General features: G+C 34.3%; 1 protein-coding gene across 4 annotated transcripts in view; it reads left to right on the top strand.

Moving 5' to 3' along the window:
• LOC150110596 (rab11 family-interacting protein 4A-like) overlaps window positions 1–17001 on the top strand; it is a 249791-nt gene that overhangs the window by 103358 nt on the left and 129432 nt on the right. For 3 of the 4 annotated variants that reach the window (XM_090395061.1, XM_090395063.1, XM_090395064.1), the window contains exons 3-7: window positions 2614–2666; window positions 5250–5404; window positions 10699–10785; window positions 14571–14654; window positions 15281–15313. In XM_090395061.1, the coding sequence (XP_090251187.1) occupies window positions 2614–2666; window positions 5250–5404; window positions 10699–10785; window positions 14571–14654; window positions 15281–15313 (412 nt within the window). The remainder of the gene's footprint in view (window positions 1–2613; window positions 2667–5249; window positions 5405–10698; window positions 10786–14570; window positions 14655–15280; window positions 15314–17001) is intronic. The other variant, XM_090395062.1, reaches the window with a different exon arrangement.

The raw sequence follows: 17001 nt of genomic DNA, 5'->3' as shown, positions 1-17001 counted from the left end.
TTACTTCAGATTTCTTCAATATATTAGATTGAAAATTATTGAAAATCTTCAATATATTAGATTCAAAATAGTCGAATTTGTCTTGTACAGTTCATCCATACAGACCAGACACTTTCTCCTACGAAAAACTAACAGAACTATTCGCTACGTATCTCGTGCTATCGAATAGGAAGCGTGGCTCAAAAGACAATGCACACAATTCGCTCAGTGAATCAGAAAAACTGACACAAAGCAGTGCAATACAAACGTGAATCTTGACTTAGTCTTTTTTTTCCCTTGATGGATGTGTCCATTCAAATAAGATAGTAAAAACATGTAAGACAAAAACAGTCTCACATTCAGGAAGAATAAGACCCAAATGATGAAAACCAAATAAAAAGACGACTGGCTTTCAGTATATCGTTCGTAGTATCTTTTTCGTATTTCTAGAATTTCTTCCTTGATGTTTAGCAAAGTTTGTCAGCTGAATGATTTGAAATATCTAAAAGAAAGTACTATTTCTCGGTCGAACAGATATAATAAATTATTTTTAGACTTTATATCTCATGTGTGTACGTTTTCCAGTTATAGATCAATCACAGGAAAGTTACTGTAAGTATTCTTAATTTATTTTTGCTTATTCCAAAAGAACTCATTAGGTGCTTAATGGACCTTGTCTCGAGTATTTTTTTTTAATCTAAAAGTATGACAAAATGAGTTCTTCCCGAAGGATTTTTTTTTGTGAATTATAGCTTTCTCTTAACATCCTCTTTGTTCAGGAAACTGAAGAAAGTTGGGATGGAGGAGCGGACATAGCTACACTCTAATGAACTGTAGCTCCGAACTTGCTTTTCTGGTGGACCCCCAAGCACTAACGAATAAGACCGTTGTTTTTACGCCCCGACATTGCAAGACTCAGCTCATTGAGTTAATACTAATTATTATACTAAAGTCTCTCGTATTTGTATTTTTCTTGGAAGCTGTGAAAGGATAACTTAAAAGACAAATGTAAGCGACGTTAATTGGTAGTTTAAAACAGCGCTTCCCAAACTCTGGGCCGTAAGTTTTGCTGAGGGGGGGGAGGCGTGAAATAATGAAAAATTTTAAATGTTTTAAGGCTAAGCAGATTTTTTTAATCTTAAAAGAAACGCATTTCATTTTTATTATTTCTTTGTTGTTATTTTTTATATTTTAATGGAAAAAATCGCACACTGGTGTTGGTTCACAAATTTTGCTTCCTGCGTATTTGGGTGCTTAATGAATATTAGTAAATATATTACTGAAGAAGAGAGCCAAAAGGCTTCACTTCGGCGATGCAAAATTATTCAAATTAAGTGGATATTGAATCCAACATTACTTCAATTCGACGATGTTGGATCGCCGAAGTGAAGCCTTTTGGCTCCCTTTTTCAGTAATTCTTGGTGCCTTTTGTGATGTGGCACATTTTTAGCAACTCGTATGGTAAAGTATAAGTTCTGCATCACTTCAACCTGAGTATTCTTGGTCTGGCTCCCATGGCGAGACCTCAAAAAAGGTCGAAACCGGTCTAGGTAGTGACCTTCCTCCCAACATAATGTATAACATCATACATCTCCACTACATTATGTGCAATACTAAGGATAGTGATCGGATCTTACTCCACCTTTTTACTAAGAGTTTCCCCTGTCATGAAAGGTTTGCTTACGCTTGGATCTGCCGAAACTTCTATAGTTTCTATATTCGACATGAAACTCTTGTAGTTTCTCTATTCGGCTTTGAAATAATGTTGGATTCAATATCCACTTAATTTGAGTAAATATATGCTTATTCATATAAGCATATACAAACGCAAAATTTTGAATAGAAATATAATAATATATGTCTGTATTACGATGTTTTTTCCCGATGGGGGCCCGTGAAATATTTTAATTTTTCCAAAGTGGTGGGGGGGCCTTTACATCTATAAGTTTGGGAAGCACTGGTTTAAAAGAACGCTTGCAAAAGAGGGGGAGATTAACCCCGCGAATAGTCGATCATATTTATCTCTTGAACGATTTTGGGAGTGAAATCTAACACTTTGAAAGGTATTCCAGTGATAAACGCAGTTTCTTAATTCTCAACTACGTGTTTGCGACCTTTTTATTAATTCATTTAACTTTTTTTGAAATATGTTAAATTCTTTAGGAAATGGCTTTTTTCATTTCTGTTTAGCAAGCCGAATATTCTTCTTCCGAGAACTAAAAGGATGAAAATTTTGCCATTTCTACTAAGTACTGTTCCGACATTCGCTTAGTGCATTAAGCTAATATGTAACATTTTGCAAATACACTTGGTCAGAATAGCGTAACCAGACGTAGCTACGGACAGTGTCAAATACATAGCATTAGCGTGTGCTCATTCAGCTGAGATGACTACTTGTTTTACGTAGGTGTTGACGGAAATCTGAATGCCAAGGAATCGGACTTCATCGAAGCAAATGTAGATAAGAGGTGAAATGTGTTCTGTCCTCAGTACTTGATGGTGCGTTAAAGCTCACCGACGTTATTTTAAACGTCGACGTACGTTTCGTATAAACTATGTAGACGTTTATCTTCTTCAATTCAAGTAGATAAAGCATAACAAATCTTGCTGACTTTCTTCTTAAATATTTTACAGGTTCTGCCCTGGAGGATCTCGCCTTGCACCAGTTTCCTGCTCTCAGCTTCTGTGTAAGTAATTACATAATTTTCTACATTCAGTTTTACGTTCCTGTTTAAAGATCTGGATTAGAAATTTAATGCAAACAGTTCATAAAATGAAGTTTTTGGCAGCTCCTCCGTGATCTTTAAATCATGAAATGCGTCATATTTAAATTTAAATAGATTTTTTACCGAGTACGTTGTACAATTATTCGCAGCAAATCGACTTGATTAATCAACTTTAAACCTTTATTTATTCTTACTATTTATTCGTAGGATAATCATGCTGGCATAAAAGCTAAAATAAATTCTTAATGTTGTTCAAAGTTGTCAGATGTATCATTGATTTGACGTTGATTAATTTTAACATCAATCTTTTTTCCCCTATATTTCGTTTCGAGACTATGACATCTAATTAGTTTAAACAGAAATTGGAAATATTATTTTAAGACTTAGTCTTACTCGATATGTGTAAATAATATATTTTACGAAAACCACTTTTTTTCTAAATTCGAATAGCTAGTCTTTCGGCTCTTGTTAATGAAGCCAGATGTGAATGTAGTCCTCTAGTATTAAAAAAATAAAATTTGCCGGCTTCTGTGTTCATTAAACTGTAATAATAAGAACATTTGAGTGTGTGTAGTGGGGGGGGGGGAATGCCTCCTCATGTTATATTTTAGCTAATGCAAAAAGTATCTCCGCACTGTGATCATTAGCACCAGATTGCCACGTGTAAATTTATGTTTATTTATGGAGGATTTTAAAGCTGTAAATGGTCTCGATTCGTTGCTTGTTTCAAGAAATTTTGGCTTTTGAATTATTGGATGAATACATCGAAAGAAGGGGCGTTACTAGTAGATAGGTATGTAGGAATAAATCTCTCCAGATAGATTCAATACTGATTTCTTGGAACTCTAGATACCAAACATGAAACTTCAAGGAAATTTTCTTCTAATTAGGAGGTGGTTTCAAATCAGATAATGAAAATCATCTAAGGACTTTCACCAACATCTGTACCACGGTGGAATTAAAATATGACACTTTTCATTTAGTGGATAGTGCTCCTCTCTTCAACCTACTGTGTGTTGGTTGGAGAGGAGACACTATCCATTCGGCTAACCAGACCTAGCGAGATTAAAGGATAACTATAGAATTTGAATAATAAAATCAATTACGGTACTTAGGTAAGCCTTTCAGGAGCGTTAGAGAATGAGAATAATTATTCTAAGCCCTCTTTTTTTATAATTATTTTTGGTTATAGGACTCCCATTTGGCTCCATCATTCTTTGTTGAAGGTTCCCCGATGCCAACCATCATTATTCCATCATCTCTGGTCGTCCAGGCATTCGCCATCTTTCATATGGATGCCATTGGGTGATTTTGTCATTGTCCATCTATAGCTTTTCATTCGTGCAATATATCCTGTCGATATCCATTTTTTTTTAAATTTTATTTTAAAATCTTTTTCCCTTATAAGAAAAGAAACAAAAGTGTTGGATATAGGAAAAGAGAAAAGCTAACGATCCAAATATTGCGATAACCGGTATGACTAGCATATTTCTTCTTTGTCACTCACTTTCCTTGAAGCTAGAAATGAAAATCAATATTTTAGTTTTGTACCTGCTGTTTTCCCCATACATATCTAATTAATTTGCAAGTTTAATCTAATTTTGCTATTGATAATACTCAACTAGTTTCATCAAGAAAGCCTACATTTCACAAAAAACGCAAAAAAAAAAAAAAAAAAAAAAAATCAGAATTACCTCTCGCCAAGCTCTTTACGACACAGCTCGACCTTATTCTCCAAGATTCGGTCCTTTTTTGTCTGGGAGGAGATTTTCCTGTTTGTTCTTTTTGATAACACCAAGTCTGCTTCTTCTTTTTTTTTTTTTTCCCTTTCGACCTACCATCCTGAAAATCTCTCCGCAATCTTTGCTGTTTTGATATTACATTGAACATATTCTCTTGCATAGTTACCTAATTGAATCTGCTTCTACCTCTAGAAAAATATTTGGAAGAAATGCATAACTCTGTTTCTTTTCACAACCTGAAAGTTCTCAATAAGGCGATTTAATCGACATTATAGTTTATCTATTTCTGTCCTGTATCTTTCAATGGCACAGAAATTCCTTTAAGATTCTGTTCCATGTTTGTTTGTTTTTTTTTTTTTCAATATCCACAGACCAATAAGAAAGGTTCTCGATTTTCATTAATTTTTGCTAAGCCAAAATGTTTTTTGTTGACATCTCCCTTACTTGCAGCTTTACATATGCTTCATGGTATATTATGTATCCATCAGGAATATTTACTTCCGTTTAAAAATTACCACAATTCTTATTGTATGACGCTTTGAAATGTTTCAATCTATAATATATCTAGAAAACTTCCTTTGGTTAGTTTCCTGAAATTATTTGTTTTAAAAAATCATCATATCCAAATATAACTTAATTCGAAATGTTAGTGTATAACTTGCAACCAAATTTTTGCTTGTCCTTAAATTGATTTAAAAAAAAAAAAAAAAAAAAAAAAAAAAAAAAAAAGGTAAATTTACGCAAGTAAATAGTTATTAATATAACTACATATACTGAAAAATGTCTTTCATTCCCTGTTTAGACTTCTGAAATATTTGCAGAAGATGGAGACGAGGACGAGGGATTACAGACTCGTGCATTTTCTTCCAGTTCCAATGCTACTTCTGGAGATACTGACAGTGGAGTTGCCATTTCATCTGATGCCATCCATGACGTTACCGATTTTGGAGAAAGGAGGTAATGGAAACTACAGTGCTTAAAAGCTAGTCATTGAAACAATCTATTCATTAGCACTAAAAAGTCTGACAAATATTATGAATTGGCGTCGGTTTCCACTTCATAATAAGTTGTAAATTATCCCCATAATTTACTGTTAATAGTTTAATTATGATTACCTAATATCTTACTTGGATTTGTATCCATAAAACTAATTCATCTCTCCTCTGCGTAGCATCGAATGAAACCCATAGCTTCCAAAAAAAAAAAAAAGTTTCATTGCCATTGAATGAAGCAACTCTTCTTAAAATAATTTAAATTTCTGAAGTTTCCCCTTCCTACTTCGTTGGACTTTTTTTTTTTTATCCCCATTTCGCTACTCTCCAGCTGTCACTAATTGGAACAGACTCTTGTCAATATTGCATTTCTGCATTCATGTGCCATTTTGTTTATTGCCTACTGGGTGCAAAAACAATCATGCATGCAGCACGTGCCATGAACGACGCTTGACTAGAACTGTACCTGTCACACAAATCCCCGAATAGTGTGTTAAGTAGCTATTCAAGAACCTTGACCGGAAAAATGGAATTACAGCTGTATTGTTATATATATAATTCGAACAGTAGCTGTTCCCATACATGGGAACAGCTATACTTTCAAGTATTAAAGACGCTTATAAAAAAAAAAAAAAAAAAGAAAACGGAGCAGAATCAGTCTGAGACAGGAAAACGTGTATCTGATTACTGGAGTATAACACCCATTTGATGCCTCATGCTTCAACGCTTGCAAGGAATTCATGAAGTGGAGACGTTTAGTATTTGGGTGGTGTTCAGATGCACGTGAATTTGTAGGTCTAACACACATTTTACACATCGATAATCAAGATATCGGAAGTCTTCGTTCTGTACTGTCCACGCTACCCTTTTTATTGTTAGAAAAACGACAAAAACATCCTTCAGTAAAGCGAAAACCAACTCTTTATGCAAGTACTTGATCTGCCGAACATTTAATGCCTTCAACTATTATTGTGAAAGTAAACCATTCTACATGGATTTTTTTTTTTTTTTCATATAAAAACTTGTTTGCATTATAATACTATGCAGAATACCAAATAGTTAAGTAAGAACGGCAAACCTCCACGCCATCTTGAGTTAACATGGAGTCTGGGTTAATCAAAGCGGCATGGAATTATACTTTTCTTAATATCACATATCTAGCTAATCATTTTAAACATGGCAATCCACCTGCAACGTTTCCGCATTGTGTCGTATTAATGGACACTGAATTGATCGTGTCATATCAGCGCGTTGTGGTTCTTTTTCTTTTCATCTGTCGTTTTGGCTCTTTGAGAGGGTAATAAGAGTCACTATACATCGCTTTGAGTTGGACATACTTCTAACTATATTATTAGAAGCGCCGCATTTTTTCCATTCAATCATTCATCATTTTTTCATTCACATCTGCGAATGCACCAATGTTTTCAGGTGTGAGCGTGTTGTTACTAAAGTCTTTCGCAGATTGCTATCAGCCAGATATAATTGGAGATCACTTCATATAATTATTTTGAAAACTTCTAGCATAAAGATGGTTCCTATTTTTTAATTATTTATTTTTCGATGTACTTGATGCATAGGAACAATTTGAATCTTAATTCGCAACAGTCTACTGGGAAGAAGAATCTCTCAGCAGAAATATTCAGTGTAAACCGTGGGCATCAAAAGTCATTTTAAATTGGTTCCAAGGGCCACTTTTTTAAAACTATCAAAATTTTTAAATTCATTATAATAAATTATAATAATGAGACTTATAATGCATTTTCAGCTTTCAGTTAAAAAATAGCAGCTTGCCGCTCTTGTCATCTTCGTTTCAGAAAACAAGGCAATCTTTGTCATATGGCCGTCGCAATAATAATAATAATGCCGCACTTCGTGCTCTGGATTTCTGTTAATAATATAGCTAACAGTTGCGCGCTTATTGTCGATTACACTATCTTATCTTCAAACTTTTGAGCTATTTATTATGGCTGATCCTTTCTTCAATGCAACTGAATCCTTAGAGCCTATTTGCTGAACTTGTTATTAAGATTAAGAGTTTTCACTAAAAACATACGTTATTCTTGTGCCTTGTCGTAAAACAATAATTCAGAACGTTTACCACTGGTAGCAGCACGTTTTCCCACTTTATACTTTATTGTCCCTGTAATACTCTCGTATCCTTTTCATGCAAGAGTAGAAAGCTAAAAAATTATTTGACTAGCTATTTGTTATTTATGATATTTCCAAATAAATGTTAAACTTTTCTCTGAACCCCTCAGAGCCTTAGTTGAGTAAACTCTCATCCACTACTATGGAGATTTCACAGTATGGTATTTATTCGAATCAACAGTTCCTGATTTTAAGACATCAGGAAATGAAAAGAGCAGAAACGCCCTGATAGGGTACTGACCATCAAGAAACTTGGATGGAACGAAACATCTAAAGCCATGAAACTAGCATGCTTATGTGCTTGCTAAGTGCTTCACTTTCATCTACTCCTGGATACTTCTCAATTATCCTTCGTATTGTACTTCTTAAAATAAGTAGTATTTTTCAATCAAATACTGCTGCATGCGAATCATGTAACATCATTAAGATAAACAAGCAAGGAAACAATTTCGCACAAACATATAAAAAGGAACCTTTCGAAATACTACTTGTATAGTAGCCCTACATTATCGCATCTGAACCCTCGGGTTGTTTTTGACATGTAAACAAGCTTAGTTTTGCATGACCAACTCAGAAATTTAGTTTCAACTGCTCTTTTTGTTACATCTGCTATGTTACGATAACCTTCCTCGGACGCCTTTGTTCATCGAAAAACTGCTCACGAACAGTACTTTATATAATAGTGCCTGTTCCACAATCTTAGGAACATCTTAGTTCTGTCTCCTTTATTTTATTTATTTTTTTTTTCAGCGGTCATTATCTTCATAAGTAATCTTTATCTAAAGTTTGTTAATCCCAGGGGCGGCTCGTGCATAGGCACTGCGGAACTGCAGCACCTCCAATTTATCTCGCTACTCTATAATATATTTATTAATTTATTTATATTTGCTTGTAATATTTAATTTTATCATCAACAATCCTATACAAGTCTCTTATTTTGTATAAAAAATAATAAAAATCCATCCTGTAGCACTTAGGAGGGCGAAGGACGCTAGCAGCACTGTGTTTACCACAGTGTCATATTGCTACGCGCTCAAGCATAAGCACGTCATAGTGAGATGCGAGCTATTAGCGTAATGCGCCACTGTCCGTCGCGCAGTTCCACTGTTGTTTATATGCAGTTTGCGCCAGTAGTAGAGTGTTTACTCCGTCTCTTTAAATATTTGGACATTACAATTAAAGACATAACATTTGTTATACTATTTTTTAAGTAATTTTGAATTATACCAAACTGTATAGTTTTATCGATAATAACCAATATTTTTCATGTTTAATTTTTTTTTTTAAATTTTTACCATAATTTTGATATTTTATCCAAACACGTATACGCTGTACTTACGGTGTATATGTATATTTCGAAAGTTGCAGCACCCCCACGATTTCAAGCCACGAGCCGCCACTGGTTAATCCTTACGTTTTAGGACTAAATATTAAGATATGCAAGGAGGATTAAAGAAGCTGATATATCATATTTGGAATAATATGACTAAGGCTATTCACAATTGCAATTTTTACATAATTTAATTATTTTGTAACACCTTTTCTCTCTCTCTCTCTCTCTCTCTCTCTCTCACCAGTGTATAAAACTTTAACTGCTTATTCCTTTAAGTGGTTAATTTATGAAACAATAATTTTCACTCACTCCATCGTCTAAAACCCAAGTCCAAAGTAATGTTTACAACTCGCAAGCCATTACGCGATTTATTTCAGGTTAAATTATTGTTACGGATTCTCGCTTTTGCAAAATAAAAATATTAACATATAAATATTTCATTTAAATGGCATTCATGAATAAAACAAGTAATGTGTATAATACTGAGTAAAACTGTGATTAAAGTTATTTCGTGTCTCTCTCGAGTACTCTTGATTACCGCGTGTCTTCCAGCAGAGGTAGTTTTAAAGATCAAATATGATAAAGTTCAAAAAATTATTGGCTTCAAGGACCTGAGATTATTAGATGTTCCACGGGACAAACGTGAGCCCTAAATGTCTTTCTGTCATAAATTATTCTTCTATAAAGACAATCAAATTTATGTTCAGAAACGACACAAAGTAATATCTATGACCTGGAGTATTGTGTACCATGATCGTTTTCACCGGATACCAACACTAGTCATTAGTTACTATTATGCTATTCATTTCAACGAAGTCATGGGTCCATTGTGCAGTAGGTAATATTTTCAAAACGTAACGCCATGATGGAAAACAAACAGTTCTAGGCATTGTTATATTAGTTAATCATTTCAATACATATGTATTATATAATCAGAAACTCGGCCACAATAGAAGATGATGTAAATTGTACATGAAAGTGGCAATTACTTCGGATTCTTTTTACTCATAGCTCGTGTACTTCACATACACAATAGCATTGTGACTGGCAATAAGCTCCCATAACATTTCTGGCAAATCTTGTTTAAGCTCTATTACTTGCCCAATAGCGCATTTTATTTACATGATATACGACAATGGATGTTTACAACAGTAACGCCTTCTGCACCTCGTGACGGTAATTAGCCTTGTTTCATTACCTTGTATATTCTTTATTGCATTGACCCTAGAGGGCGCTACTAGGAAACGTTTTTGGATTTTGCTATTTTATCTGGGTAACGATTTTCCTTCATTACGAACATCTGAACATCTTTAAGGTCAAAAAGGACAACATTCGAAGGTGCTATTCGCAATTTATGTATGTTTTTTTTTAAATTAAACATACAATATTAAATGCAAAAACAAACAATAATTAAAGTATAGTAGTATTCTGACCTCTGAACCACGTTTTTTAATCTCAGCATTATACTCGTATTTTCAAGTACGAAAATACTACTGCATGCAACAAAAAAAAAAAAAAAAAAAACATCCTTCACACAAGGAAAACTTTCTTAATTTAAATATTCACCATTTCGGAATCGTATTTGCGTCAATTCTAAACCTCTTGCACCTTTCTACCGATGTGTGTCCTGCGCAGCAATAATTATAAAGCTCGATGCTTTACGATAATATTTCCCTGTTTTTTAAGTTTGTTCAACAATCTTTCATTCTTTTAGTTAAGAGTTCCTCACTTTTAATACGACTGCAAAAATATAGCCAGTCTTTTCTTTCTATTCGTAGCTCGAGTCCCAGTGTAAGTGATGGAGAAGAGAAATATTACATCGGTGGAGGGGGCAATGAAAATGGCCTTCAGAGACCTTACTTAAGGTGAGTAAATTATAACTTGACTGTGCTTGTTGAACACCGACCTTGAAGGCTCTCTCTGCGTGTGCCATAATGCATTACTGTAGCTGTGTTCTGTTCGTCTTATTGTTTGGCCTTCGTTTCTTCAACGAGAGAAGCCATTTCAGTCTCTTTATGCGATTCTTCGACTAATATTGACTTAGGTACGGCTGAAACCTGCTGCCACAGCACAACAGAATTAAAAAAAAAAAAAAAAAAAAAAAAAAAAAAAAAAAATCCCGCAACGTTGCACTGAAAGAGCTGACGTGAACGTTCAGAGAATGCTTCGGATGACAAAATATCAAATGCCTGTTTAATCATGATTAATATCACGTGCATTTTCTCCATGACTTCTTCTAGATATTCATCCCATTCAATTCTTGCAAAGTTATCTATCTTTGTTGGATAGCAATAAAAAAATAATAAATAAACGAAACGTTCTTGCCTTCATTACCGTGCTAATTATTAAATTGCTAAGATAAGCGCCATCTTGAGTGAATCTTTGGTAATAGAATTTTGCAAAAGAAATATGTATGGCATCTCGATTTAAATTTATCAACCAGTAAATTAATATACAGTATATAATTTTATAGTAAAAGCTTTTATTATTTTTTTTTAAGTTCCCTGCCGCATTACAAAGATCCTTGACTCTTGAAAATGGTACGTAGCAGTTATAATTCCATTGTTTTCACAGTCATGTGTACACGCCTGTGAAAAGTAGTCAAAACAATGCTATTCATCATGATACTGGCGCATTTTAAAAGCCAGACTCATTCTAAATGCCATCGAGTTGGAAGTTTCAGTCTATTATCAAATCAATCAGATAGGTTCATCGATGCTCCATTCATTTCTTATCCGTCCCGGTTGAGTCAAGGAACTCGATTCAGAAAACTTGCCATTCCTCTAGGGGGTAAGTATTTCATGCCTGTAGAACTGTGTTCAGGGGCCAGTTTGCCTGTTGTGAGGAACGAAAACCCCGATAAGGGTTCCATATGTCGTAAAGTGAGGAATCTGGATCTTTTCAATCAATGGGCTCGTCTACATCAACTGCGCTACGGATTCTCAAATGTTGCTGAAACGTACAAACCTGCGTATGCTCAGCTGATGCTATAGTCAAGTGAACGAAATAATCGAACATTTTTAAGCTTTTGTTATTATATGAAATGTTTTAAATTTATACGACGAATTAAATATAGGATTAAACTATGCGTGCACTTGTATCGCTAAACTTTTGTAATATAGTATAATAACACAGTTAAATTGAAGGGGGGGGGGGGTCAATAGTACACCCCGAGGGAAGGGAATTTCTCTGATCAAATAGTCAGCACTTAATTCCTTGAGTTACTTTGCTATTAATAATCCAGTGTAGCCAATACTTAAATTGTTTTCAATGTTCGGTTTTCTCCGCTCTGTTATTTTACACTTTCGTAGACTATTCTTTCATAGGCATACACCGTTCACAATTTAAGTTCTGTTACAAGCGACGCTATTCGGAGAATTAATGGGCTAACATAATGGCTACCATTTTTCTTCATTTTTATCAATTATTTTAATCTTTTTTTAGACCTCGTAGATAATAACGTGCTGGATCACTTGTAACCATGACATCGCGTGTCGTATAGTTGTCCAGTTGGTGTCTGAAGGAACATTGTCCATTTAGCAATTGTTCAAGTTCGCAAATCGTTATAGTGATGTTGGCAGAGATGTAATGCAGTTTTGCTATCTATTTCTAGTTTATCGCATGATACTTTGATTTAATTATCTCGAAATTCCCGTTTTTGTTTTATTTGGCATAGTGCATCGGGTATTACCTAGTTTTGAACATGGTATCATCAGGGAATTAATTGAACGTTTTTGTTTAAGACACAAAACGGATTTAAACATCTTATTCCGTCAATTTGCGTAGTTCCATATCAGCCTGTAAGAATTCTGTTCTGTGCGTGCTCTCTTTCAAATGCAGATTCTTAATACGTAATGGAAAAGCTTCAACTCGATAGCCAACGTTTCTCTTCTCCAATCAGCATTAGTCCGATTCTTATTCCGGATACTTCTGTACCCTTCTTTTCCATTTTTATCATTACGGATCTGTAGTTTGCTTATTCTTTTCAGTGTGTGCAAAGTTTCTTCTCATGGTTCGGATGCTCATAGTATGGTATCTCAGAAACAAAGGTGAGATGTTTCTTTTGGTGGCAATTACTTTGAACAGTAACGTCACTGGGAGGTTTGAATGGTGTAGAACAATATTTTCTCTCTAAGTTGTGCACTTATGCATGCACATTGGTCAAAAAAGGGAGCGCAAACGAATCTCTTTTTTTTTTTTTTTTGCACAATCTTTCCTTTCAGAATTTCTGTTTCACAGTCGATTTTTGAACGTACTATAAAATCGAACTAAATAAGTGACTGCTCACTTTATTTAGTAATTTCTCCAGTGTCTTCGTTCTAATCCTGTGCTATGTGGACAAACTGACTGACATCTACAACTTGCTTAAAGAATATTTGTTTCGAGTGTCTACTGTCGAGACAGTACAGTCACTTGAACTCGTGCAAACGTGATGGATTTTTGTATCCACACAGATTCCTAATGTCAGCTATAAAGGAAGCAACATTAATGAGAAATATTATTTAGCGCATTGAGTGTGAGAGTGGAAACTGTCGAACAAAATGTTTTCCGTGCATACACGATCGGCGATAAATTACAGAGAACATTGATGTGGAGAATCTGCTATACAGCAATACAAGTAAAAATCGAAGATAGTAAAAGCAATACTACATATATCTAAATTACTGTACAAGTGATGATATAAATAGCCGCTAGGCGAAAGAAATCGTAAGAATAATGAACAGAGAAAAAAATAACGAAGAAACTGTACAATGTGGTCATCACCCTTGCGTTACGCGCACGCACACACAAGCGAGATAGGATCATTTTATATGATATTTTTTTTTTATTTATTTCGATTCATTCCACTATTTCTTCATATTTCGTTGGACATAATCTCGTTATATAATTTTTCTTTTTTCAGTATTTATTTTTTCCGTTCGCGAGATGTTCTAATGGACGTGAATGGGTGCACTTACTAGAGATAATTCAATTATTATTATGATTATGGCTTCCCCCCCCCCCCCTTATTTTTCAGTATCTATAGTATCATTCCCTCTTGACTGACAACGGCAACACTTTACATTTTCAGTGTACAGTATTTGAAACAATGAACATGATTTGAGCATGCATGTTGCACAAACGGAATTTCAACTTTTTAACTTTTTTGTAAATTTTTTTTTTTTTTTTTTTTTGATAATGTAACTATTCAAAAAAAAAAAAAAAACTTTGGGAGTGATCTAATATGAGAATATTTTTGCTCGGACTTTTATGATGATCCAAGACGACTTTTTTCTCAGTAGAGAACACCCAATAAAAAGCAATCGCAATTTCAATCTTATATTAATATTTATTTCACATCTTTTGATAATGCACGCTAAATACTCATTGCTGCTAAATTGCAACACTTACAAGATACGTGCACTAACACGTGCTTTGTGCTTCTGCTAAAAAGAATCCACAGTACTTGCTGAGATCATTCTCGTTTATAGTTATCTGCATGTTAGACAAACATCTTAACATCTGTTATGCACTCAAAAACAGCTCGCATTTTTGCAGTTTTGCACTGCTTCCGATAATCTTCCGTTGTGTATTTTATGTTTTCCTAATGTCTGTGTGTTATTGTGTTAATAGTGACCCCGTATATTTTCCTGTATTTGTTCTACTGTAGTTCCGACAGTTTCCGAAGTACGAGCAGTACCGGTAGTCTTGGCTGTGGACGGAGGCGACGATCTCACCACCGCCACAGATCAGGGTAAGTGTAAGAAGTGAAAGACTTAGGAATAATAGTCCTTTAAAAAAAACTTTAGTAATCATTCTATTTTTAAAAGTATTACTAAAGGACGTGTTATTCTCATTACAGCATCATGTAGGAAATTAGTTTTTCATAGAAGGTAAAACAATTATTCAGTCCACTGTAATTTCATGTGTATATGAAATTCTGCGTAACAATATTGAAATCAGTACCATAACATTACTAGAATAGCGAATATTCAACAAAATTGAACTATCTTTCTATTGCTTGTGGCATAACAACCATTTCAATAATAAATCGCCAAAAATTTCGAAGATATGTTGAGTGTATCTCGTTCTGGAATGTTTTGTTTTTTTCAATCACGAACTCGCATTTTTGTGTTGTAAGAATTCACATATTTGTAGCAATCTGTTTACTTGTGATGTTAGAAATCATAATTTAACGCTCAACCAACAAAGATTCGCTCTGTAAATAGATATGCCTGGAGGACTGTGCATGTCGTTAGTCATTACATTGCAATACATGTGACCTGACCTGTTCGTTTTTAATGATTATGCATATATATAAAATTACATAAATTTTATACTTGCATAATAAATCGTAACGCAATTTTAATTATTTTACAGGCCCAATAGGTTGTCTTCCAGTGCTATCGCTAGGTAAGTGATACTTTCGCTCGTTGACAAAAAAAAAAAAAAAAAAAAAAAACTCATGTATTTATGACTACATAAAAGCGAAATTGCTCTACATGTGATGTAGAGAATTTGTGAAAGGTAGATTAGTTCAACTCATGTAATGATTTCTAGACATTGCATTTTCCTGTTTTTTTTTTCTCATATGTCCTTCTACCTAGAAAAAATTGGTATTGTATAGATAAACTAAGGGTTAAATGATCCAATAATTTGAAAATCCCACTATAAAACCGAACGAGATAATTTTTAAAGTTACGTTTGGCTTCTAATAAAGGTGACGGCAATGGAAATAATCCACCTAGAACCTACAGCTTTGAAAATCGGAGCAAAAGACGTACATTAATTTAAGATATTGATCGTGAGAGCAGAAATTATTATACAGATTACAACAATACAGCAATCTCCTTCATTTCTTACCTATCAGCTTTCATTTACCATCCTTCTTGTATTTCCTGTTATGCAGATTCAAAATATGACTTAAAATACAAAAGAGTGGTTTGTTGAATGTACTCGGAACGGTGATATGGGTGACTGAGTGAGTCTATTTGTAGGTAAGCAGACTTGGGTTCGAATCCCACTTTTGATGAAAATTTGCACAATTATTACACGTCAAGTGTGACACGAATATTGTTTGTTTTCCTCGCTGTTAGTGTTATCTTTTAAATGTTCCTACATAATTGACCTTTTTAGTTAATGTAAGTAATTGACTTGATATTTCAAGCAAGAGCGCTTGACGGAAAGAGAAATTGAAATCCCACTGCAAATGGGTGATTTCCGTCCAGATGGAGAACTTATACCCATTATAAGGGGAGTGGGAAAATACCCTGGAGTTCATTTTAGACTTTCTGATTTACTGGCTTGCTCAGCTGCTTAGAATATTCTTTGTCAAAAAACCCTGTTCTGGATAAATGATCACCAGAAATGTGAAGCTAAAACACTTTCATTCATACTGAGGAAATTGGTATAAGTACGCTCTTTAAATACTTTCGCAGTAAAATGGATTGGATGGTCTTTCGCACAGACAACTCGAATTTTCAACCCTGCATCTCAAACCAACCATAGAGACTCGCACTGCTAAGTATGAGTATCATGGTTCATGGTCACGAGAAGTTGGGGCAGTACTCCGTTCTCCCTTTCCTGAAAGCCTTTGCGCTCAATGTCAATGAAGCTGAAGGATAGACTCTTTAAAAACTTAAAACTAAAGTAGCCCCACCTATCCCCCTATAATGTTTTTTTTTTTTTTTTTTTTTCAAGCGTCAGCCTAAACTTTTGTTTCAAATGTAACATGAATTTCTGTTGTACTATTGCCATTAACTTTGGAATGTTTTATACATATCTTGAAGTAACTATTTTTTAATACGCTTCAGGAAAACGGAGTAAACTTTTATGTGAAATAATCCTTTCGACGGAACTGTTTTTATTTACTTTTGGAGAATCAGACACATTTAAAGTGAAGGAATTATTCCGTGTTGGATTGCATGCAAAATCACTGTTCAAGTAATTATACCGATTAACTTAATAAAAATTGTCTGCAAATGACCTCATTCTTCATTCTGTTTAGATGGAAGTGAACTTAACTTAAGAAAGTGATGGAGAGTTTTTCATGGAACACTGTTTGTAGAATAAACGTAGTCATCTTCAAAAATATTTTCTCA

The sequence above is a fragment of the Typopeltis vanoorti genome, chromosome 1 (assembly GCF_054136105.1).
Source record: "Typopeltis vanoorti isolate ZY-2024b chromosome 1, IOZ_Tvanoo_1.0, whole genome shotgun sequence".
NCBI classification, from domain to species: domain Eukaryota; kingdom Metazoa; phylum Arthropoda; class Arachnida; order Uropygi; family Thelyphonidae; genus Typopeltis; species Typopeltis vanoorti.
This window is presented reverse-complemented; position numbering and strand designations above follow the sequence as displayed.